At 33.0% G+C, this 26,805-nt stretch overlaps 1 protein-coding gene across 1 annotated transcript in view; it reads right to left on the bottom strand.

Annotated features, from left to right (window-relative positions):
* Window positions 1-26,099, bottom strand: part of LOC149782031 (beta,beta-carotene 15,15'-dioxygenase-like) — a 53,306-nt gene extending 27,207 nt beyond the window's left edge. Inside the window, exons 1-9 of the mRNA XM_089934821.1 lie at window positions 25,963-26,099; window positions 24,525-24,545; window positions 24,120-24,212; window positions 20,400-20,522; window positions 19,700-19,835; window positions 18,302-18,446; window positions 17,632-17,767; window positions 7,617-7,831; window positions 2,475-2,586 (exon numbers count right to left, since the gene is read on the bottom strand). Of these exons, the coding sequence (XP_089790947.1) occupies window positions 2,475-2,586; window positions 7,617-7,831; window positions 17,632-17,767; window positions 18,302-18,446; window positions 19,700-19,835; window positions 20,400-20,522; window positions 24,120-24,183 (931 nt within the window). The 5' untranslated portion in view covers window positions 24,184-24,212; window positions 24,525-24,545; window positions 25,963-26,099. The remainder of the gene's footprint in view (window positions 1-2,474; window positions 2,587-7,616; window positions 7,832-17,631; window positions 17,768-18,301; window positions 18,447-19,699; window positions 19,836-20,399; window positions 20,523-24,119; window positions 24,213-24,524; window positions 24,546-25,962) is intronic.
* Window positions 26,100-26,805: the final 706 nt, after the last annotated feature.

Below are 26,805 nucleotides of genomic sequence, written 5' to 3'. Positions count from 1 at the left end.
CGCAAGAGTATATGGTGTTGTATTGTAACGCAAGAGTATATGGTGTTGTAACGCAAGGGTACATGGTGTTGTAACGCAAGGGTATATGGTGTTGTAACGCAAGAGTATATGGTGTTGTAACGCAAGAGTATATGCAGTCATCATTGAATACTGTCAGTCAGACTGAAGACTTCATGTAAATGTAACGCAATATGTCCAGTCATTGGTGTGTGCGTGTGTGTGTGCGTGTGTGTGTGTGTGTGTGTGTGTGTGTGTGTGTGTGTGTTTCTAACGTGGCTGTAATAATTTATCAGTCACATAACTGTGATGTCTGCAGTGTGATAGTTTATAGTGATGTCTAGCACTTGGGTATCATGCCGCAGACATATAGCATGATGTCCCCACCCCCAGTCACATTATCCTGACACCAGGCCGACCAGTCCTAACAATTACCTCTTAAAGCTGAGCGCCAAGCAAGGCAGCTGTTAGTACAATTTTTATAAGTCTTTGGTATGACTCGGCCAGGGTTCGAAACATAATAAATTATTGTATCCAGGCAGTGAGACTGAAGACGTGATACAGTATAACCTATTTAGATTTACGCACCATATGTCACAAAATGCCTGTCTAAATTGTACAATTTAGGTACTTAACATATGATTTCCATGTTCAAAACGACAAAACATGGCCGCGAAAATAGCACCTATGTATTGGTGGTGGGAAGGTTGATAGTATCTGTTAATTTACTGTAATTACAGACTAATAAAATGTATCTTTTAACGTGTACATAGGACATAGTAACGAAAGGGTTCAACAACCTATGAATGTCTGCCAAGTCTGAATGTGCTTTACATGTTCTGAGAGAATGTATCCACATTGTTCATATATTAATTTTTTTGATACCGCACTATTGCCTTAGCAGGCAAAATTGTAATATCATATATTAATTTTATTCATACCGCACTATTGCCTTAGCAGGCAAAATTGTAATATCATATATTAATTTTATTGATACCGCACTATTGCCTTAGCAGGCAAAATTGTAATATCATATATTAATTTTATTGATACCACACTATTGCCTTAGCAGGCAAAATTGTAATATACCTTTTGATGCATTATTGATTCATCTACTTAAAACGATTTTCTCATATTCATTAGATCACTGCATATGATTGTTGTCAAATTTGGTCAGATCCTACTGAGTTGTATATATATATATATATATATATATATATATATATATATATATATATATATATATATATATATATATATATATATATATATATATATATATATATATATATATTGTGTAACAGCAGCTATATCTGCTGGTGAATAAGCATGATTTGTATACAAGAGTCCAAATTTGTTCAAAATGGATGAGCGACAGAAAAAGTGGTGGCAAGACAACTTTAAGGCGCGGACATGCATGGGATTTTGAAATTCCCAATAGGTAGTAGATAACAGGGAATGATGGAGATAGTTAGTTGTAAAGTCATCGGTGTCCCCCCAACGACCTCTTGGTTAAGGGATTGATGACGATAATGATGATGATGATAATGTAGATGATGATGATGATGATAAGCGCACCCATTCTTGGCATAATTGTGTATGAATTTGATCTATGTGATATTTGATCGAATTCTGTTTATCAGTTTTTGAGACGAGGTCCCTTTTAATTGTTGTTCTATTGTTAGTAACGGCAAACTTATTTGACGGGAGATGGCCCATCATTATAGAAATTGTAATAGTTCCTTAAACAAAAACTGTTATGTAAAATTTAGTCTTACTCTGCTAAGAGTTTTTCGAAAAGTCATTTAAAACTAAAATTCTATTTGTAGTAATGGCGGTCATTTTGATGACAAATTGGTGTTGTCTTTACAAGTCTGAAAGCCCTTTATTTATTTTTTATGATGCAGTCTAAAAGATGCGGTCAGTTTCTGTTCAACGGCTTTTAATAATACGCCATTTAAAGTTCTTTTTTGTTTCTTCTCTGCTCTGTCATAGGTCCATAAATGATGGAAGATCGACATTGTTTACATAAGATTGAAATCCCTCTATGGCATGATGATATTTCAGATTTTAAAACATTTTATATTTTTTGCAGTTGTGGCCATCTTTGATGGAAGGCCGACATCATTTATATATATAAGAAAGCACGACATGTCCGACTGATCTCTGCCAAATATGATTGAAATTTGTCCAGTGGTTTTTGAGTGAAAGTTGACGGACGACACACGTAAGACGTCGAGATACACCATAGCTTACGAGCAAGTATTTTTTAAATGCAGTTTCGAATTTTTTATGTTGTGCAATAATGTTCGTTAATTTAAAGAGTTAAACCTACCATTAAACGGAACTCCTGAAATAATATTTGCAAAGGGCCAGATCAATGTAAATACCCCAAAGAAGAAGATATTAGTTTTCAAAAGTTTTCATTCTGTCAATTGCATGACTGCTAAAATATTTATTTTGACTGTAGAAATTACCATTGTCCTCGTATGCGTTGCAGTGATGGAAAATCATGAAAGGATCTGCCTCATAGGTCATGTCTGGACTGACCTCTTCTCCAGTACTCTTCCGGATTATACGAAACGTGGCCTTTTCATTTAAAGAGAAATTCAGATATTAAAATTCATTTATTTTTGTGAGTATCAAATTTCAAGTTTTGTAAACAGCGACTATTTCATAGGTACTTAAATTCGTGGATTTGAGAAGGGGGTTCTAGTGTCATTATAGTAGAATATTTCCCCTTGGGTCTTTACGAATAATGGTCTTTCATGCAAGAATTTGATGAGCCAGCGGATCCGGTAAAATGGATATTTGCAACAATAAACCCTCAAATAACATTGTAAAGGTTGATAATATGTGGCTGTTAACCCCATTCTAGCACAAACATTTTAAACATTTAGCTGAAAAATAGAAAGAAATGAAAATGCAAGTTATCGTCTAAAAGGCACTACGTTACAGAAAAAGGTCAAGACGTCACAATAGCAACATAAGCAATAGTTTAAGTCTATCGAAACTTAATGAGTTCTTCAATACATTTTCACAAACTACATACGTTCGGTGTTTTTTAAAACGGATTACTTATATTTAGGCATTACGGGAATGCGGACTGCTATTAAGATCTACTTGCCTCCGAAATTGAAAAGCTTGACAACGTACAAAACTACGCACCTCCAATGTGAAGATTTAACAAAGGAAGTGCTCGAATATCCACTGGAAACTTTAAGTTTAACAAAGAAAAATGCAAACACATTTTAACGATGAATTTTACTTAGTTTAATTTACAAATAAGACATATATTAGACTGACCTGAACAAGTAATCACAATAAACAATGTAAGGGACACAAATGTTTAGAACTAATTTCTTTGACCATTACCATACATACGTGTACTCTAAGCTAGTCGACGTAGGAATATTATCCAAAAATCGATTGTAAATTGCCTAACAGCTGAGGCGCTTACTTCGCGGTGATAATGAAGAGTGTATTTTTGTTCATTCATCGGTCGCAGGAATTACGCGTGAAATATTGTATCGATGATGTTTCAAACGTGGTCTAATGCTATATCCAACGTCTCTCGTTCTTGAGGATATTTTCTCAGCACATGTGGCCATATTCGTCCACCAAACTGTTATCAGTTTGGTAAGTATTACTGTGATTACGACAGAGTCTCATACTCCTCACAGTGGGACCGCTCCGGTGGCCTAGTGGTTAGAGCGTCCGCCTCTGAAGCGGGAACTCGTGGGTTCGAACCCCGGCCGAGTCATACCAAAGACTTACAAAAATGGTACTAACAGCTACCTCGCTTGGCGCTCATCATTAAGAGGTTAGTGTTAGGACTAGTCAGCCTGGTGTCAGGATAATGTGACTGGGTGGGACAGCATGCTACGTGTCTGCGGCACGATGCCCCAGTGCTAGACATCACTGTAAACTACCACACTGCAGACATCGTACCGATATGACTGAAAAATTGTTAAAAGCTACGTTAAAAATCCTAATCACACACTCACACATTCTCCTCACAGTGGGTTAATTCCCCTTAAAGCTAACGCCACTGCCACCACAAGCTGAGATATGCAAGAAACTGGCAGAAAACGTAATTTTTTATAATATTTTATAGACTTAACCTTGCTGTCGAAAGAATTTGCCAAATATAGAAAATCTAGCTTTTCAACAAGAAGATCTAGCACTGATATGTTAAATTTATCATCTTTTCGAGGAAAAGCAATCTTTAAAATAAAAGGTTATGTTATAAAACGAGAGTGTCAAACGGTTTGTGAAGGTAGCGGCACTGTATAGGTTGTGTTCCACAGACATTACTTACGTCTGACAGAGTGATAGGTGAAAGATGAAGTTGCTCGCATTTGTAATATGCCCAATGAAGAGAATGTTGGCATACCTCTTTGCTACTTTCATGCACTGTGGTTGAAATTTCTTTACATGTTATAAACAATTATAAACATTTGTGCAATCGTTTTTCTATTTTCCTTATCATATATGACTTTCTCAACAAAATGGTACAGTTACATTGTTGCTATGTATGAAAATAAGCTAATTATGCATGCTTTCCCTTAACAGTACGCACTGCGGCAGAATTGTGCTTGAAATGACCTTAATTATGGGGAAATTAGAAGCCTTAGTAAAGAGGAGTAAAGTCAACTTCAATTCAAAGCTATTGTATTAGATGAAAGAACAAATGTTGCTAAAATGTTATGTTATTTTTTCATTCTAGTGTAAAACAATTTAGGACAAAATGATGACAAAGCAGATTCGCTTTTTTTTCCATATTCATGAACTATTGTTAGACAAATCAGCACATTTTTATCCTTAACTTTTGACCTATGTGAACCTATTCTCTTCCATTGTAAATTATAAAACTGATTAGTGACATCTCATGTATAATTGGTAGGTTTCGTGTTCCTCTCTTTTAGCATAACATTGTTGCTATGTTGAAAAATGCAATTTGAATTTTTAAAATAGCTAACTTTCTATCATTGGAGGGGGGGAGGGGCTGGAGTAGCTGAGCTTGTGTGCGACTTTGCTATTAACGAATACTCGTCTGTTGAAGAAATACACGAGAATTATTCAAAAGGACTGCTTAGATGTTTGCGACTGAAATGTTTTAGCTCTACAGATATTACGTACTTCTGAAAGAGTGGCAGGTGTAAGGTGAAGTTTTTTGCATTTGCAACATGCAACAGTGGAGGGAATCTCACCATGTCTCTATGCTATTTTTATGCATCGTGGTTGAAATTTATTTACATGTCATAGTTGGGCATGATCTAAGCACGCAGCTAATCAAAATGGCTTCTTCCATGGCCAAGCCAGTGTCATAAGGTAATGACTAATCAAAGAACGCTTTATATTCGCAAACAGGTGTGGGTTAGTCTGTATCCGGTTGGGATGAATAAATACGCCCCTTATGAATCAATGTAGCTGTAGTTCTGAATGGATGCATACAAAAACGTTTTCAATTGGCAACGAAATAATATTTACTGATCCTCATACATCGGATTTAAATAGATAGGGAAAAGCCTAGAAACAGACAAACCATAGCGAAAACAGTAGACATGAAACTGCGTTCAAAGGAAATATAATAAATAACTATACTCAGTTTCAATAAAATGAGAAACAAATAATTTCACATGAATAAAACAAAGATTTTGACATTAATCTGTTTATAATAAGAGTACACATTGGGAGAAAATATTGCTTAAAAAATTAATCAGCGATATGGCACAATGGTGGTAACGGTCTCCTTCCATCTGCGAGTTCGGGGTATGTAGTCTAGGACTAGCTAGAATTCGTGGCATGTAGCAATTTTGGAATGCAAGATATTGGTACCAATGACTAAAAATAAATTTAAAATCTACGAAATTTGCTGTATACCCTCGTGAGAGAGAGAGCGAGAGCATTTATTTTAGAAGTTATATTAATATCATTCCAATTATAAAAAGAGGTCAAGTTTTACATCAATCTAAAGGATCTCATTTATGTCAAAGGCTGAGATAAAACTGTCCGATTAGATTATTGATGTAATCATTTTAAAACAAGTAAGACACACACAAAAAAAACGAAACGAAAATGACAAGCTATAATATAAGTAATATAAAATAGTAAAATCTCTAGATGACCGCAGTCAGCTGAGTTCCCGTGATATCACTGACTGATTTGTGTGTAACGCTATGAGGATGTGCATTGCAATGCAACACGTTTGCGTTCTTAGCAATGTCAATGAAAATTATGCCATGCTTATTATATATATATATATATATATATATATATATATATATATATATATATATATATATATTGCACAGTAGCTACCTTGTCTTTTTCTCCGATTATATTATCCAGTTTTGTACGTACAAATATAGTTTATTCCAAACTATTAGACTGGCTTTAACACGTTACACATCACTGTTTTGCTAAGGAGAAAACAGCTCTCCAATATCACGTTTAAGGTAACACCACTATCACAACAAGCCGATTTATGACTGTTTCCTGCAGTATCCCAGACTCGCTTTTATACCTGACTTATAAAGGGATTTGCAACAAATATTGGAAAATATAGATTATTTTAAGTCACGAGCTAGCAGTTCTAACGCAGTTATTGTTAACATTTTTTTCAGGCCAAACTTCAATGCAAAAATTACTGAGCTGTTGAACTCGAAATTAGTATGTACATTCAGTCGCTTTGATTTAAGCATTCGCAGCTTTCAGCTAGTTAGATTTTAAACCATGCTTTCAGGTTGTATTGAGAGCACTGTCATTGGTTCCGTAAAATACATTTGGCTTGCTAATACTGCTATATATACTTACTTAGCCATGACTGGTGACCATGGGTCATACGTTCTTAGAAATAAGACCCCGAGATTATTATTGTAAGCTATTTTTTACGAATACCGGGTATACTGAGAGTAACAAGATTTCAGTATGCAAAACATTTTTATCAACAATGCACGAAACCCAGTTGCAAATTTTGTCACGGGGCTACAGAAAGTTGAAAATACAACATGGACATGTCTGTTTATAAGTGATGTTTAGGAAGCAAAATAAAAGAAGTTAACTGTGACCTAATTTTGGCATTTCTGGTACAATCCTTTCTAAGGTGCATTCACACTGTGTGTTTGGTGGGTTTATGTATGATTCAAAACCACATTAACTCCAAGATGCACGCCCACTGCAAATGTGACTACATGAAAAAGAACGGTATTAAAAACCATACAGAATGGAAAGTTGCTAGAACACAGGAATAGATCAAGTAACTCAAATTTAACTTCGATTTTTTTTCTTTTTCCCAAGCGGAGGTTATGTGAAGAAAGTATTTACACAGGCACATGTGCAATGAGACAACAGACGTGCAAATGATACAAGCATAGCGATGCAGATAGAGAAACATATCACCACACAGGAATACAGCAACTGTTGGCAGGTATACATATCCCCCTCAAGGAAAGAGATGAATAGGTTATCAACGTATTAATAATAAAAAACATTTAAATGACTACAGAGCTACTCATGCTTACAAGCATATATGTAAATACCTAAGCACGTGCGAAGTCATGTAGCTGCAGGATTACGTACATATCCACATACATACTCAAATGCCAATAAAATACCTTAACATCTGGCCACCATTCAATAGCGGTATTTGGAGGTACACCCCTAAAGGGTGCTGCCAACACCTTCAGTAGGTTGATGTACATGGGTTGTGCCACAAAGATATAGTAGTTCTCAGTCATGGCAAAGCTGTGGAAGTAGTTGATGCTGAACTTGCTAGAGGGTGGTAGAGATGCCACGACTTTTCCGTGAGGGAAATCGTCCTCGGGTCTGTCTAAAGAATGTTAAAGAGCTTAGTTGATTAAATGTTATTTTTTTAAAAACCTGCTTTATTTTTATTTATTCGTTTATTTATTTCATTTTCTTCATTGTATACCCCTACAAAGACAAACCACAACACATTGCACTTTCTTCCATCTTCTGTTTTATCTCAGACCACACTCAGAATGTTTTGTTTATGAATGGATAACTCATACTGTCATATTGAATGAATGGTAAAATCTTGTATTATTTGATGAGCATTTATATGTTTAAGTCTAGATTGCTCAGGAGTTGTACAACCTTGCGGAATGTATATACATTAGGTTCATATACGTAGTAGTCAGTATTGTCAGAATTAATCACTATATTCATGGATATCTTTAGTATAATCTCCAGTACTTCATGATCATCCATTTCACCTTTTTTGCCGCCCTCAGCCATGTATTCGTTATCTTTGTAGCGAAGACATCATTAAGTCACATCATTACAGCATGAACAAAGTCTAACAAGAAAACGAACTGGGATTTCATTTCAAGCGACTATTCCAGATTTATAAAAAGAATGATTTGGAAGAGTGTTTGCAGGAATTAAACATATCTATTGCATGTTGAATCTAGAGAAAGATAACAGGTAAAATGTTCCAAACAATAATGTTAACCATCATCATTGATTCAACCGTCTTTTTTTTTCCTAATCAGTTTAGATTTTGTCTTAAAGGCAATTTATCATTTTAGATCTCGTTTTTTCTTCCTATTATATATATATAGTGTTTAACGGGTAAAAACAAATTCAGTTTTTGTTCAGGGTCACAAATCAAGAGATTATTGATGTCAAGGTCATCATCAGTAATATTATTTCTGTTGTAAAGCTTAATCATCTTCGGTAACAGTTAGTTTATGGTAGATTGAGCATGCTATCTTGTCTTCATACTGATCAAGTTATACTTCTTGTTAAGTTTGATATTATGTAGTTTTCACTGGTGTGCTACATTTGTTCCATGGATTTTGGTGTTACACTTGGCTGTATTCTCTTTTCTTCTCTCCGTTCGTTTGTTCTATTCTTTGCTATATTCTCTATTTTGTTCCTTCCATTTCTTTCCCTGTATTATACGTTTCTCATTTTAGCAAGGTTTACAATAACACTAAATCATTTTTAAGAAATCGGTTGTCTTACTCTTCGGCTCATTTTGAACATGTCTTAAAATCCATTTTGTTTATTTAAGTCAATAAATTTCAAAAAAATATCACTATACAAAGTAACTCATAATTTATATTACAACCATCCTTTCCAATATTTTGAAATCGTTTTAGTTAACTATTTATACAGTATGTCTAATAAATGGAAGATAGCAAAAACAAAAAATATAAACTCAGGGTATAGAGCCAGAAAACGTAACAGCATGAAATCCAAACGACCCAAGTAGAGCTGACCATGAAAGACAATTTTGAAAACATTTACAAGAATGTTTTAAAAAAAACAATGAATAAAAATAAAACATGAACATCCTCAGACATCAAATACTGTGCAAAGAACAGTATAAGATATCTCACTACGTGGAAGAAATTAAGCAAACTCAAACTACACACTGTATTACTATATAAATGGTGGTGTATCTGTTTAGTCTCCATTTTTTGCTTTTGGTAAAAATGTAAAGACATTTCTTTACAGAGGCTTCGTTTCGTTCTTAGAGGTATCCCATACTGTTGATAAAGATGTTGGATTTAGGAATGAACAATCAGCCAATGTACAGATATATGAAGAGGTGACAAGAGTTTGTTTACATATAATCAAATAACAGAAATACTTAAGAAAGAAATGTATGTCTGTGGTAGATTTTACTACCTGTTTCGCTAGGTAAGGAAAGGAATGTCGTGCGCCTACGACATGGCCTTTATAGTCCTTTTCTAAACAATAAACATTGAGCAAAACAACAGGTATTTTTAACTCCGTTTACCGTGTAGCCTTGAATATGTTCTAACAGTTCAGCACATCATCCTTACTAATGCTTACTGCAATATTTGCGATGAACTCAAAAACAACATCGTTTACTACATAATAACAATAATCAAACATGGATTATATTAATTCATCAAGGTTATTGCGAGTTGAAATGTATATGAAAATCTAAAAGACGGTGTAACAAATAGTGATGTTGATGAAAATACTGATGTCGAAAGTTTCAAATACAACTTCAATGTTCAAATCACTGCTGCTAATATTTACACGCTCCAATTACCCAAATTTTATTTAAAATTGTTAGGTTTCAATAGCCATAGAACTATACAGGCATATGTTGAATATCATACAGTTTTGAGGTTTTGAAATTGCAACATTTATATTTATTCCAGGGATAAAATAATTAACACCAAATATTACTCAGATGGCTAATAAAGTGTGTGTCAGTTAAAACTATTTGCGTGGAGACTTTGTTTCTTATAATTCTAATAGGCATTACAAGCAATTACAGAAAGGTCCGACTAATAGATTGAATATCAGCATCAGAGATGGTGACATAAAAGTGAATTTCACAGTATGGCTATAATGTACGCTCTCCGGGTAAAGTAAATCATCAGATTTTGCATGGAGAAATATCGCATAGAGGTCCTGGTGTGTTTTGATGTTGCTCAAGTTTAAAAATAGATTGAAATAAACGATCCAATACATGAAACAATTAACACTGAGATAAACCTCTGAAATATAGCATTACAAATTTAGCAGTTCCTGTAGACAACTACGATGTGGCTAATAAAATCTTTGTACCAAACGAATCAATTGCGTAACACTTTTGGACGGTAACAATTTAAAACATCACTTGTAGTTTACGAGTTGACAAGAAATATTTGCTGCTATTCAAAAACGTTGTACTTAAAGAGCTAGAAATATCTAAAAGACACAAAAGGTAATTTATAATGACAAAATTAAGATTTTCGATGCACGGGAATTTTGTAGAGACTCATACTTTATCCATTGTTATTGAAGGAAAACAGAAAGAGAAATATCAGACAGTTTACCTAACATCCGACAATATTTGCGACACGTCGAAGAAAAGATAAACAAAAGGATAGATCCCAAATGGAAGCGACATGGAGACGATTTAGAAATCTCCGGAAAACTATGGAATTTTCTATTATCAACTAGGAAAATAACAAAAGATTTTAATACTGAATTCCAAAGAAGCGATCAAAAATATAAAAGACAATCTATCTTTATCGTACAATTATCGTAGAATTTATCGATCTCATCAGTACAATAGCTAATACTACATCAGAGTTGCAGAAAAAAGAAATGACTTAAGAGAGATCCCCAAAAATATATGACGCTGAAAGAAAACGAATGTCAATGAAAGAAACGGCTGTATACGCGAGAACAACTTACGATTTAAATATTAGAGATGTGAGTGATTGCATCAAAGCATCAGAAGAAGCTGAATTCACTGGGTTTCTACAGCAAGTTATATGCTGAGGTTCAACTAGCGAAAAACACTAAATCATTTTTTATGAAAAACTTGTTCAAAACTATTGACGTGGTACACAGCAATATTGCCAAAATAGATAATGGGATAAAACTAAGGAGAAATTATTTAACTATGCTGCAAACATCGGATATAATAAATGTTGGTGCACTCATGACTCATGTTATAAAGAAGTATATTTAAATAAGTGGTAGCTATGACACAGGTATACATGAAATAAACGAAAGTATTAAAGCATTTAAAACGTAATTCAACATGGCAATGGAAGTAAATAATATTGCGTTATTTGATACAATTATAACCCTGAAAGATGAAATAAATAAATACAAAAGGAAATATATGATAACTAAATTAATGGCAGGATGAATAATGCTTTACGATTTAAGGATTACGCCAATAATCTGGAGTATGTAAATGTTATTTTATTTATATATCAAACTGGGCAATTAACGAAAAACGAGGTGAATAAATTACATGGTGGTTTTATGTATCTTTAGAGACGAAACTACAGCAACTGGTTAACAGTCATTGATTAAACTATACTCCATCACGTTTTGCTTATTACACACAACTCATAAATAATAGATATTTTAGATCAAGCAGTCATTCGCATAACAAAAGAAATCTATGTTACACGATTTTTATCAGCATTAATATATTGTACAGTTAGTTTTGAAGAATATCTTGAATTTTTCATTCCATTAGAACCACGTGGAAGATAAAAACTGACAATAGTATCAAAACATCTTACACATAAATACAACAAATAGAGACAGCAACCGCTATTATTGGACAAGCAATAACGAACTGTCTTGCATTTGCAGGAAGCAATGTACTGTTTCAAATTTTTATCCTCGTAAAACTGATAAAGAAAGAAGACATGACAACAGTTAGTAACGTACCAAACAAAAACCTCATACTTCAAAGAAACCAGATCAAGGCACTTGAATAGCTGAATGAAAGTTTAAGAGAACAACTTTAGTGACTCAGTACCCCAACAACCAGGACGACATTTTTTCTCCCTGCTCATCAAGTTACGATGCTGACGACATATACGGTTCCAGGGACCCGGTAACACTTGAAAAGCAAGACAACCAAAAAGTCAACGATTCCAATAGCCAATTAAAATACAAATATATTTTACATTTTCATTGCTCTTGCGATGGATGTTAGTGTGTATATCAGGTACAATGAGATACATACCTCAATCAAAGACATCGTTGTATTATATTCTTCCCAAACAGCTTTAGTACTAAGCAAATGTTGGTGGTTTGCAAACCGAAACTAAGTGCAAATATTATGATCGTACTTGGTACTTTTTTCGTTCCCTTTGACATAGAGATGAATGGCCCAGTTAATAATAATCTGAGTAACATGCCTGTGAAAGACATTACCATATCATACAGGAGCAATGTTCGTAAAAGGTATAACATTTACACGACATATAAAGATTAGAGATTATCTGTATCGGTTGGAACAAACAGGATTGAAGAAAGTGCAGAATACTACTGCTAAAACTGTGCATTTTGTAGTTTATAGAATGAAGTTTAGAATAGATCTGACTGGTAGATACTAACATATAAATGTGGTCTTCGTTAGGATTACATATTTAACATAATACGTGCAAAATCAGCTAAATTGATAGAAAGTATCAATCAAAGTACCGACCTCAAAAATATCTGCTTACAATAAGATATTATTAACTCTTCGTCTATGACTACATCACGAAAGAATTCGTGACATAGGAAACAATACAGATTTTACAAAGTTTACACTTGATTCTTTCAGAATGTGTTTCAAGGGTGTTTTTATATTGAAAACATGAAGCGAGAAAATGATCCTGAACAGTTTTACAACTCAACAATTAAGATGATCTCGGTAACTGCTTAATATGATTTATTCGTTGGATTTTCTTCTTTTTTTCTTCAGTAATTTATAGAATCCACAAAAGTATAAGTCAGCGATGTCATATAGACCCATTTGCTCATATTACAATAAATAATAATTGTTCTAATATTAACTACTAATAGAGTTTAACCAAAGCCTATTCAAGGGTGATTGTTAAGCGATCTGCACCTTAAATGTCATCAACACACTTCGAGACGAAAAGTATTGACCGCTATGGACTTTTACAAAGGTGTTCTGGAACTAAACTAAGTCAAGAAAAGAAGATGTCGGTTCTAATCATAAACATGTTTAATTATTTTGCACTGATATTCATTGGATCTGGCTTGATTTGAGACGCATATATGATAACTATTTTCAAATCAACCGAAAAATGAAAATGTTCATGTCCACAAAATGTATATTTACTTGTGTATGATGGTCAGGACAGTATTCAAAATAATCATGCCAAATCAATTGACTCTTACGGATGTATATCTCTTTTTTTAAATCAATTGGTGGTGTAATTGATTGTATACTCTTTACTACCTGGGCAATGTTAATTTATTATTTTCATTCTTTTTAAATAACCATCTGTATACATCTCGAATATTACATTAAATGTAATCAAGTGTTGTTTTCTGTTTTTGTGTGCAAACTTCACTGTTTCCGTTATTAGTTAAGAATAGATTCTATTTTGCTTGTACCCACATAAATACGTTAATGGTGTACCATTTAGTTCATCCTTGAATAATCAATCCAAAACCTGTTTTATTAGCTTCATGGATGCCATGGATGGTGTCCTTATATAGTCATTTTATTAGCTTGAGGGATGCCATAGATGTTGCGCTTTGATAGTAACTATTGTAGTAAAACTTTACTAAAGTATGCATGTCTTCATAGAAAGTGTTTGCCTCAAGACTGATAAAAGAAATCGTTTTATCTGTCATCTAAACTTTCATGTTTTCACTGTAATTTAGTTTTGGCTTGTTTTCAAGCATTGGATAGTTAAAGTACTGTAAGTCAACGAGATATAGAATTTGGGAGTAATCATTTTTGTTTTTTATATCACGCAGCACAAACTCATCATCATCAATTGTTCTCCCGGCATAGGATAATTCGTCTTAATTTTTTTATATACATATTTTCATAATTGTCCTGTTTCCGACGTTTTCCGTCTGTTTCCCGAATACGTGTTATTCATCAGTTTAATCGTTTTCTTTCTCAAACTGAATAACCCAAATCACTGTCAGTAATTTTTCTCCCGGCGAATATAACATATTGTTCAAATTTTAAATAATTTATTTTCATCTGTACATATTTTACAGCTGTCTAATGTCTGAGGTTTTCCAGCTGGTTACGGAATATTACGATATTAAGGAGCTTTTAAACAGTCTTTTTCAAGCTAAATTATTGCTTTTTGCCTCAAACTCGTATTCAGTACAATGTATGCTTTATGACAGGGTTCTTAGTCAAATAATACATATCTGTGCATTTTCGTTATGTTAACTCTAAATTTCATGTTTAGCTTAGGTTACCGTAATGTTTCTCTTTATTTGTCAGTGTGGTCATCAACTTAGGATGAGTTGGTTTAGTACCCTTGTATTTATATATCAAGTTTTCGTCCAGTGGAGATCGATCATTTTTATCATAAATTAATTTCTCAGAAGCAAGGTGTTTGTCTTTAAATCAGTAACCTAAATTTATTGCTATTTCCACGTCAAGTATGCAAGCAGTATCACTACGATCAGGTATTTGGAACACATTTTCTTTGAACCATCTTTTATGTTTAATCATTTGCCCATTTGATATATTTTTATTATTATAAATAAATGTTGACACATTGCCTAACACCGTAAGTTATTAGGCCCTATGTATGAAACGAATGACTTAGAAATTATTTTATCGAATTCACATGTACATTTAAAATTTCCGTCTGTATAGAATTCATAATTTGCTTTCTCATAATGTTTGTGGCATCATGCTGATCCCTCCAGAAGTCCAAATATCAAGCATACATATATATATATATATATATATATATATATATATATATATATATATATATATATATATATATATATATATATATATATATATATATATATATATATATAACGTAAGCTGCATGTCTTAATTTCTTAAAATTTGCCAAATGAATCCTGCAAATTATTAATGTCTGAACTTATATAAACTGTTGCTATTAGATATATTTTGTCGCTAATATAATGTGCATTCTACGAGAAACGAACACATTTTTAGGAAACATTCTTGGCTAAATATAATAGCATTGTTTCAGTAGCGATTCAACCTCTTAACAACATCATAAGCATGTTGGAAATCGAGCGATAAATCAGGAATTAATGAGTGTTGATTGCCAATCGATATTATCTGATAATCGAAATATGGGTGCAGTGGCTGTTACCTAACTTGACTGCAAAGTTAAGGCCAACCATTCACATTTTAATGCAGAAAGGCACAAAATAAAGAACCCAACTCCATGCAGGTAAACGCACAATCATTAAAAATCTTTTATTTAAAGATGTTATGCTCTAAACGTTTTCGGATGCGACTACTACGTGATATTTATTTTTATACATTATACATACACCACAACAATGTTCATTGTAACAATCCGCGCAGGAAATTTGTTAAACAAAATTTTAAAAAATCTCTTTTTTCGTTTGACTACATGGCAATACAATCTTTAACAATTAACTCGTGACATACTTCCTTATATCAAATCAAAACACTTAAACATACCTCTCTCTCTCTCTCTCTCTCATATATATATATATATATATATATATATATATATATATATATATATATATATATATATATATATATATATATATTCTATCCGGCAAAACAACCATTTCGTGTTTTCGCTTTCGCTTTTTCCTGTCCAAATTCGGTTTGCGCAAATCAGATATAAACGTACTTTGGTATCCTTCATTGCACCGCTATATATTATATTCATAGGTTTTGTTCGGTGGTAAAATGCTCTGCACTCAATTTACTCCTTGAGTAAACTATTCATAAGTCAAATTGTTAAATTCAACTGTATTTTCACAGAACCAAATTATCTAATGTTCCGATTTATTATTTTTGTTGTGAGTCCTATTTGAAGATGTTTTAAGCGAGCGTTAAATTTTCTTCCCACCAGCTTTGGAATCGGTAAATCAGGTAATGAAGTCTCTATCACTGATTTGTGCTAATATCGTATCAATATATATTCAACAAGTATTGCTAATGAAAACAATATATGTAGTATAGTTTTCTAGATCTTTAAAATTGGTTTTTAAGTTAGGATAACAATTTCATTTTTGAACTAAGCAAAAATGAAAACTAAAAAATTAAAATTGTTTTAAAAAATTAACATTTGAACAACTTTTTCTTAAAATACTTTAAAGACTAAATAGAAAAACAAACCACAAATTAAAAACGAAAATTATATTAAAAATTTTGAAACTATTTTCAAAAGTCTTAGAAAACACTTGCAAAGAAAAGCCTGACAAAGTAATATTAAACAATAAAATCAAATTTCAAAACATTTATCCCACAAATACACAATAAAATCTGTTAATTAAAAAAATCTGGAAATACATTTTTTTTAAAAATAAAATATTTTACAAAATAATTAAAATTGTAAATAATTTTTTTATATTTTAAGCATAATATAAATGGAACAATTAAAAAAATTATTAATACATTTTTGCAAATTTATGGAATCACACACACAGATATATATATATATATATATATATATATATATATATATATATATATATATATATATATATATATATATATATATATATATATATATATATATATATATATATATAATATAAGGCTTATAAGAGAAAGAGAATTAAAAAACAGAAGCAAAACAGAACCCTATTTTAGTTGTCTCCAAATAGTGTAATATAATCCGATTACCATTAAAATCTGCCCCATAATGGTCTACTCGCAGAAACCGATAAAAATGCATGTTCTGGTGACGTCTGGAACTATGTAGCCTATCAGATAAAATGTTCCATTTCGTGTCAGTGACGTTAATAATGATATGTTCCAAATGACGTATTCACTTTAAGAATATGGAAGCAGTCATTTTATTGGTGGATTAAAAGGGTCAGCAAAGCATGACCTCAGAGCGGTGTCCAGAACGTCTGCTTATTATTGGTTGATCTAAGGATTTTAATCAGATTGCGATGCAATATGAAATGCCTCAACAAAATTGGCTTAAGTACATATGTAAAATGCTTTAACTGTATAGTTCATACTCATACACGTTAGCTTTCACATGCGCAGCTAACACTTTTCAGGATTTCCTGACGTTAGATTTGCGTTATCGATGTTATGCATTTCAATGGTAATCCTTCAATAGCTTTAACTATATGACAAAACGTTCAAAAAATTAAAATTATGAGGAACAAGAAAACGTCACTTACCTTTTGGTGGAAATTTAATCAAACAGACGTTTGGACCCTTTGCAAAGGAGTAGCCGATGTTGTGAAGTGTCCCATCCATGTCCCAATGTGGGTGGGCAGTGGCCATGTTGACAGCAACATATTTTGACATTTCCACCTAGGATATACACGTTAGCTGTTGGTAAACATGTATCAACGGCTACCTCCTCAAAATGTTGTTGTATGCAGAGAAGTAACAACAACAATGTGGAGTTTAAAAAAAGAATAATATCTATGCAATAGATTTTGAATTTATAACTATTACTTGATGATTACATCTGATAAACTTAACTTCGTAAAAGCATTAGAAAAAGCACCTGCTGCGAGCTGAACACAAATATGTAGGTTTGGCTGAAAGGCTCCAAATATACTGATTTAAAGTTTGAGTTATGCACCATTGGATAGTTTTCTCTCAACTGTATTTTTTAATAAATATTTTGGCGAGAAAAGCAACATAAGTCCTGACAAAACTACAGCTGAAATCAGATTCGGCTTAAGCATTTTAGAGACTATTCGTTGAGAAAAATCCAGTACACTTAAAGGCATTTTTTAAAATTCAGACATTTTTGTTTATTTATTTATTTTCGTTTATCCAACCACCGTCATGTCTTTGATAATCGAAGTTGCATGAAATTCTGCCCATATGACATACTTTTCCCAGTGAATCCAAAGTTTCCGGATCCACTTTATGTATGGTATCAGTCTCTGTCGATGCATACAGCTCATCCTTCATTGGGTAGAATGATACGAGTGTGTTGTCTTTAGGTTTGTCATTTGGTTGAAAGTAGGACAAAAATCTAAAACAAATAAATACATAGTTACTGTTTGCTTATCTTCAATATTTTATAATTGCAAGTGTTGGGTGGTATCTGCTACTCCTATTAGGCTAAATTCCTTATGGACTAGACCAAACAATATTTTATTATTTACTTTAAGACTGAAATGTTACACAAGCTATCGCAGATTTCTTTAGTTGCTTAATCGTGTGTATCATGGTGAGTTGTTGTTATTGTTCCTCAAGAAGATTTACTTGACAAAGAAACAGACAGACAGAAAGAAAGGGTTTTCTTGACCACTGACCTTTTACTTTGCATTTTTTACAACGAAGAGACATTGTAATTTATGTTTAATCAGATATTTTAATACCAAAATAAAGACTAAGTCTACTGTTCTGTCTTATTCTTTAAATCGGTGTTGACTTAAAGAAAATTATTTATGACATTTTCTTTTACCTAGAAAAATAGTTCAATCGCAATGCCATTTTTGACTATATGTGTATTTTGTGTTTTTGATATGACAGACAAATAAAAGATTCAAAAGAGAATTGAAAAATGAAATATTTTGTATTCTACTAGTGCAAATACGTCTAAAAATACTTTGCTACTCTGATGAAATCCGATTTTATAGCAAAACGTGCCTAACCGGACAATGAGACCAAATATTTTGGCCGTTTAATAGAGGTGTCAGTACACAGTCATTGCATTAAAATTAATAAGGCATGATGTGGACCAAGAACTTTGGCTCGTCTGTAAAATGAGACGGGCTACATCAAGAGAAGAGGGATGCCGTTTTGATGAAGTTTCACTCTCCCATTGTTTATCTGTATCACGTACTTCGTGTGATAGCATGTATTACAACACTAACCGAATTTTCATCTTTTTCCTCATTGCCCTGAAAACAGCTTCCGTCAATATCACTAGTAATTTTACATCTAATTGTGAAATGGCGCTTAATACTATTGAGATTCTAAGAATTGGAATGTCTTTGCTGACCAAAGCACTAGCACAAACCGATGCAGGTATATTTTCCCACTGACTAAAAGACTATTAAAAACAATGAAGGCACCAAAGGCGGTTTAAACTGCTACAGTCTACTGTAAGTTAAATTAAGCGTCCAGAAACGTTCCCAAACACATAAACTTTCCCAAACCAGACAATTTTAATGAATATCAGTTTTCTATCTAGTTCCCACCATGTACCAGGTGATACTTTCAATTTCCATCAACGTATGGAGAATTTTTTTTTATAAAAGGCAACATTTTGTTAATAACCTCTGAAAGATGGTTTTACAAGGATCTGGGAAGGCTACCGTCCCCACTTGTGTTACGACGATTCTATTGGCAGCCATGTTTCTTTTGTAGGTGTCGCTTCTAAGGTAGCGGCATTGATAGTAGGCTTTACCATCAGCTGTAAGAAGACAACATCCGTTTAACAGTGTTAAGTAAGTAAGAATTGAAGGTTCATTGATACTTGAATTCATTCGATGAAGACATATTTGGGAAAATACTTTTTCGAAGCCGCAACATATTGAAATTCCAAGCTGACAAAGGCAATCAAGAAGGTAAGAAGATTATATAGCATCGGTCATTTATTTTTAAGTATCAGAGTTTCCAAATTTTTTAAAATCTTAATACTGTCTTTATCACTAATATAGCTTTATGTATTTGCAATTTTAACAACTACAGCGAATATTCTTTGGTATTTTGTTGTTTCTATTATTTTCAACTGACTCATGGCCTGAGACACTGCTACGTTGACCACGATTAAACGTTTTCTAAGACCGGATTACACTGACATTGTTTTTGTCTTCAAAAACGTAAGAAACCCGACTTTTGTGTTATTTCATCAATGAGATTCCGTTATAATGGACGATGTATTAGAGGGAACAAAATTCTCCATATGTAGCTTGTGCGTTATGGTTGTACTCAGTATAATATATTTGTCTGAAATATTGAAACAGTCAATACTTACAGACATGGAATCTCTGGAACATAGCCATGGGATCAAAGAGATGATTGAATTTGGTGTCGCCCACCTCGTACATTCCCGGGCCGTTTCGGTATAGGCTTCCTCGAATCCATCGTGGAATGGTGCCTGTGTTAAAACGTAACGTGATTTATGAGACAACATCAAGAGCATGCACTAAAAATGACACCAACCTCTCTCTCTCTCTCTCTCTCTCTTTAATTTTCGTACAGCCGTCTCAAACCATTTCAGCTTCAAATGTTGCTTTTGTGTTATAGATAATTTCAGAAGAGATAGGTTTCATTGTTTTTTCTGGTCAATTAAAGCCAAAGGGTGTTATTATCTATTACTTTTGGTCCAATAACCATCCCTCTCATTTTTTTCAATGTCTTCAGCGAATTTAACTGAAAGTATAAGACAATCGTTTCATAAATGACTCTATGGAATCATCAATAGAAACTGATTTGTTCTGCATCATAAACTAGGTCCACGCATTTGTGGATGGCTTGCACGCGTGGCACGAAAAAGCAATTTGATTTGGGGGTATAACTGTAACTGTTAGTAAAACGGTAATGGTTTCCAGAACAAAAACATTAGTTATACTTTACAGACAAGACCTAAACGTTGTGGACGGCTAGCATTGTGGGTGAAAAGGTCCAGGGTGAAGGTTACTGGTACTGAAAGAAGTACAAAGGTTTGTTGACAAAAATTCCATTCCTCTACATGTGAATAACTTGCACGTTAGGTAAGAAAGAAGCCTATCGATTTAGTGGTCAAAAGGTGAAAGGTCATGTTAAGTATATCTGATTTATTTCATATTTATTTTAATTTAATTGTTTGTCAGTTTTAATTTTTTATTCTATTATATCCTATTTTATAATGTAAATTTATTCACTGGAGGTGATATTTTTTTCGGAAAATTGTTTGACCTTGACTGTTAATTTGTAAACACCAGGTGTTGATCTAAATTCTAACCTTGTTTCAGAACTTGTAGCTACTTTCATAAACAAGTTCTATTTTATTTTAAAATGATTGGTTATTTCCAAGATCATGATGGAACTACATGGAAAACATTTTTTTTTTTATTATTTGGAGTAGAATGATTGGTTGTCGTCATGGTCATTTTTGGTGTACATGACATAAACACGATCACGTGACCCCCCTTTCGATTTCGCAATTCCGGTTTTTCCATCACGCGCATTTGTTAGTTTTAATTGAGATGCTTTGAGAGAGATTTCTCAGTTTGGGGCTTTTTACACTGATGTCAAGTTATTCTTTTGTAGCCAGATTTATAGTTCTAATTTTCTTCAGATCAGTTTTATTTTCAAAAGGATTGATTCTTTTTCCTCTGGAAATATTTTGAGGAGTGCTTACACAGAAATTTTGGAAAGACATTGCTAACAAATATAATTTTGGATTTCCAACACCGGAGTGCCATTATTTGTATTTCTACAAGGAACTGTAGATAAGCACAATACTGACTACAGCATACGTCATCGTCATCCATCTTGAATTTTCCATCAGGATTCGAACTTGAAATTATTAAAACATTTATTACTAGGACTCTTGCAATTTAATTCGTGGATTCTTCTTAGATTATTTTTGGATTTGATTCTAGAAACCGTAGGTTCTTCTCCTTTTTTCAGTTTTACAGAATTGTTTTAGGAAAATAAATTAATTTTTAAATTTTAAAAAGCTTGTTGTTTTCACTCTTTCTGTGTTGCTGTTTATTCGAACCTAAACACATAACCGTCAAGGTCACTGTAGACCTTTCCTGTAGACAGTGCCTATCTCCTCCTCGCCAATAGGTGTCAGCAATAGCGTCGGCCATTAAAGTACTGATTAAGTCTGGTTATCGAGTATGCAAACTTTACTATGTTTGCCTATTTATGATAACAGATCTGCTAACCTTACACATTCATTTTAAATTATTTCATCTCATGAAACTAACACAAGCAATTCGATCCGTGCGTCGTTGAAAAGCAAATTTGTTATACATTGTTAAACACGGGCCGAGAGTATAATGTGCTTTTCACGGCACTCGTGTTACAATATGCTATCGCATAATTTATTTATTTACATCTGTTTTTAAAAAATATATATGCCGACATTAACAAATATAAAATATGCATATTAATGACAATGAATCCAAGTCAAATAGTTAAGGCTGTAGAAATAATTGTTATCATAAATGGTGAAAGATAAATCACTCAAAATTAAGCATCGTAAAAACAATCACGCTTGCTTTGTTCCACGAAGCCCAGCAAATAAACTGGAAATGTATTCAGTGACGTGGCTAATGTATTTATGATGAGCATGCAGGGTGTATTATAATTACACGATGATTGATTTATGGAGCAAGTAGTATGTATTATATTTATACGATGATTGATTTATGGACCGTGATTCACATTCAAAATTGGCAACAATGTGCACTTTCACAAATATCAGAATACGTACAGCTACGCCACTGATATTATTATACAAGGAAAACTTTTATCGGCCATTTAATGCAACTCCTTTCAGGATAGATTTTACAGATTTATGAAAATACATAATCAGATTGCATCTTAACTGCACGTCTACATTTTAAAAGCATTCCACAGTTACTGTGTATTATTGCAACCGGAAGTTTCGTACTAATGTTTGTAGCAGACTTGGCAACGTATTCACGAAACTCTTAAGCTTGAGTGTATAATCTAACTCAAATTTTGATAGTTTACAATAATTAAACTAATTGAAATACTAGCGCTTTCAACGCAACAACAACATTAGACGCAGATGCCACTTAAATAGGCCAAGTTTAGTTTTAACATTAAAATTAAGACATTTGTCAAACGCAATTTTCAGTTCGAATGATACTCAGTCTGAGACGTTTGTGAATACATAGCTAGACCCAGTTGTCATAGACATTTGCACAATAGAATCTTGCTCGAAATCGACAAATGTAACCTTCTGATAAAAGAAGTATGTGTTGCAACGCACGGCTTTTAAAGGACGCAGCTTTGCGCCCCATTGGTTCAAAATTTTGTTTGCGAGATTAGAATATGTACCACAAGAAACAGGCGCCGAAATCTTGTTTCAAAACTCTCTGCACATAAAATTGGATGACCTCATAGTTGTATGCTAATGTTAGACCGACCTTCAAAATCTTCTTGAATGAACAATCAGTTATATAAATATAAACTCTGAAAGGAATGTGTTGTTTGTTTGTTTGGGGTTTTTTTTTAGGTGATGGGTGTTTGTTTGTTGTTTCTATGGCTTGGGGCTTTTTGGGCATTTCTTTTGTATTATTGTAATACACTTCAACCAAATAAGTGCGTCGGATTTACTCCTTTATCCGTGCCTGACAGATTCTTTATTATATCGCAAGTCTTGATTTTAATCAGACTGGAAAAAGCACCGAATATAAACACAGAACAATCGAACATAAAGTCAAATTAACGAATATAACAATGAAATACTAAATAAGGCAGTTATAACGTTCCTTATCGATGACGGAATGTACATAACATTTTCTATCGCTTCCTAAATGGATCCGGTCCATGAAAACTTGTCATGAAAATGCATTACTATTTGTTAGGGGAAAAAAACTCATTTCTTACACAGATAAGAATGCATTGAAAAATTATCCTCACTTACGAAGTGCCATTAACACAAGACGTGTATAGAAGTTTTAATTACTTGCACAGCCAAGAACTATATACTAAATTGTCCATTTTCTACCTGTAACTTTACCCTCCATTGGTTCATCGTACTCCCTCTCCACTGTCTGGTAGAACTTGTGCATCTTGCACTATACTCCGAGTGTCATAAATCCTGCAATCATAGTTACTAAAATCAATGTACGTATTACGTTGGTATGTCGATCTAAGACTAAATATACAGGCATATTGTACGTCTAGCGACGTGTCTTTGACTAGATATACATCATAAGTTGGCACTTATACTGAATTATGAATGATTTACTTATTGTAATAATAAAATAACAGAATCTTTTATATGTTATGAGCCTGCTCTTAAAATAAGTAACAGAAAATAGTGAAATGCAGGGGCTTCTTTATAAAATTCAACGAATAATTTTTTCCCTAGAATCAGAGGTGACAATGAAAAGAAGAAAAAAGAACTTACGGTGTTGGGAATGAAAAAGTTCTGAAAAATACGTTAGTAGAAATCAAAATTAATTCCAACGTTGAAGTATTGTGGTGTCTGTGATGGCTTGTAAAGTATTGATGTGCCAAGAATATTTTGTTGAAACACAGTAATATAATTCCAGATTTGTTTTCACCATAAATCCCATTAAATGTCTCTGTCCTTGAATATTATGTTTTTTTTCATGAGCACTCTATATTTCCAGAGAAAAGAATCACTCAATTAAATAATTTGAAGAAATAAATTCCAGCCCAAGTGAACACTGAACACAACAAATATACAAACTGATTCTGCTAGATCTTCAGCATGAATTAATAAACTTTCCAGTGACAAGATTATATAGTCCTCTACTTGAACTCAGGTCTTTATTAACATTTTTCTAAATTACCTAATGGAAAATAACCTTCTGGAAAGTTCTTGATGTTTACAAAATAAAATGTAAGTTATTATTAAAATGTCTGTTTATGAAATTATAATAAATAACCAGGACAATGTCAGGTACACCAAGTAAATTGTAGAAAAATCCCAATAACCTAGACCCAGACCCAAATATACATATTTGCTTATATTAATAATGATCCTGATAATAAACCCATACACAGAGAATATGTCAGATATTAGTTGTTTACAGAATAAAGTTTTAAAAAATCTTTTAAAAATCAATAATTCAAATCAAGTAGAAAATTAACTTGACTTTGGATAAGGTTAAGACCAGCATAATGTTAAATGACAGTAGCATATAATGAAATAAACAAAATTAAAAATATATCCAACAATTATTGAAAAATAAAAATATACATAACACAGATGTGTCAGTTTAGGATAGGAACTTAATATTCTATAGGTTGGTCACGAGGCACGAGGCTTTCTTAGTCAGAGTTTTGTGTCAGACACGAGGCTTTCTGTTTTCAAGATACAATTTCCTCTACTAAACTAATGCAAAATAAGATTTTTCTCCCTATCAGGATCAAAAAAAGATGGTCGAGTTAAAGAGGGCATATTGTGAATACTGATACAACTTTCAAACAGCAAAACAAAGATGGCAAATTATTTACACGCCTTAAAATAGAGCGTAAAATTCTAGGATTATACTGACTTGCTGTATATAAATGTCATTTAACACATACCAACATTCAAATAACATCGGTCTAAGAAACTTGCGCAAAGATATCAATGTAAATAGATAAACAAATATTTTCCAAGATCAAACGAGACATAAAAAACGACAAATATCGATTCGGCTATGTTCAGCTAGAACTGTTTGAAAGATTCAAAATTCCTATCCTACACTGATGCAAAATTGGTAATTTTTCTCACGTTCAGTATGGAAAAACTCTCGTCGAATTCAAGATGGCGTATTGTAATAGCTGATACAACTTTCAAAGAGCAAAATACTGAATGAAAATTGTTTACTCACCTTTAAAAAAAGGCAATGATACCAAGGAGAACAGATCGATTGATCCAAAATCAAACGACATATGAAAAAATGCTTGCGTTGAATGGTACCACTATGACTATCACTTATCATGGAGATAATGTTGGTGCGTGACATATTCTGACCTCAAGTGTCATTTACTACTTTAGAATGGAACATGTATTTATATCATACAGGGAACAGTGAGGGTAGGATAATGTTATATACATGAATGAGATAAGGGGTGGGGTGGAGAGAAAGAGCAGTATATACAAATAAAAAATTCGTTGCTTATATGATATATTCACATGCTCTGTTTATATATTTTTATTCACCTTGTTATCGCTCGCTGATTACATTGACTTCGATTTAAAGTACGTCTACAACACGTATAGCACATGATCGTCAAGGGAGTAACATATACACTTTGGGTACAACAGTACACGGTAAGAATAAAGTCTGATTGTCCTGAATTGGACTATAAATAGCCTGTGACATTGCAGACAGATATGTTTAAGCTGGGAATACAATTCCCTTAGAACGTCGTGTAATTCAGGCGCGAATGAATTTACTTTACATTGTTCAGAATATTGATCGATACCTTGCTTAACAAATCTTTTTATTTAGGAACTATGACCTCAAGCAGTATTTTCTTGTGTCAGAAGATTCGGACACGCACACACGCATATATATATATATATATATATATATATATATATATATATATATATATATATATATATATATATATATATATATATATATGTGTGGGGGTGTGGGTGTGGGTGTGGGTGGGTGGGTGGTGTTTGTGAGTGCGTGCGTGCGTGTGTGTGTGAGTGTGTGTGT

Source organism: Sinohyriopsis cumingii, chromosome 15, assembly GCF_028554795.1.
Source record: "Sinohyriopsis cumingii isolate HCF-2022 chromosome 15, ASM2855479v2, whole genome shotgun sequence".
Classification (NCBI taxonomy): Eukaryota; Metazoa; Mollusca; class Bivalvia; order Unionida; family Unionidae; genus Sinohyriopsis; species Sinohyriopsis cumingii.
The sequence above is the reverse complement of the archived record's forward strand: the minus strand, read 5'-3'. Positions and strand labels throughout refer to the sequence as shown.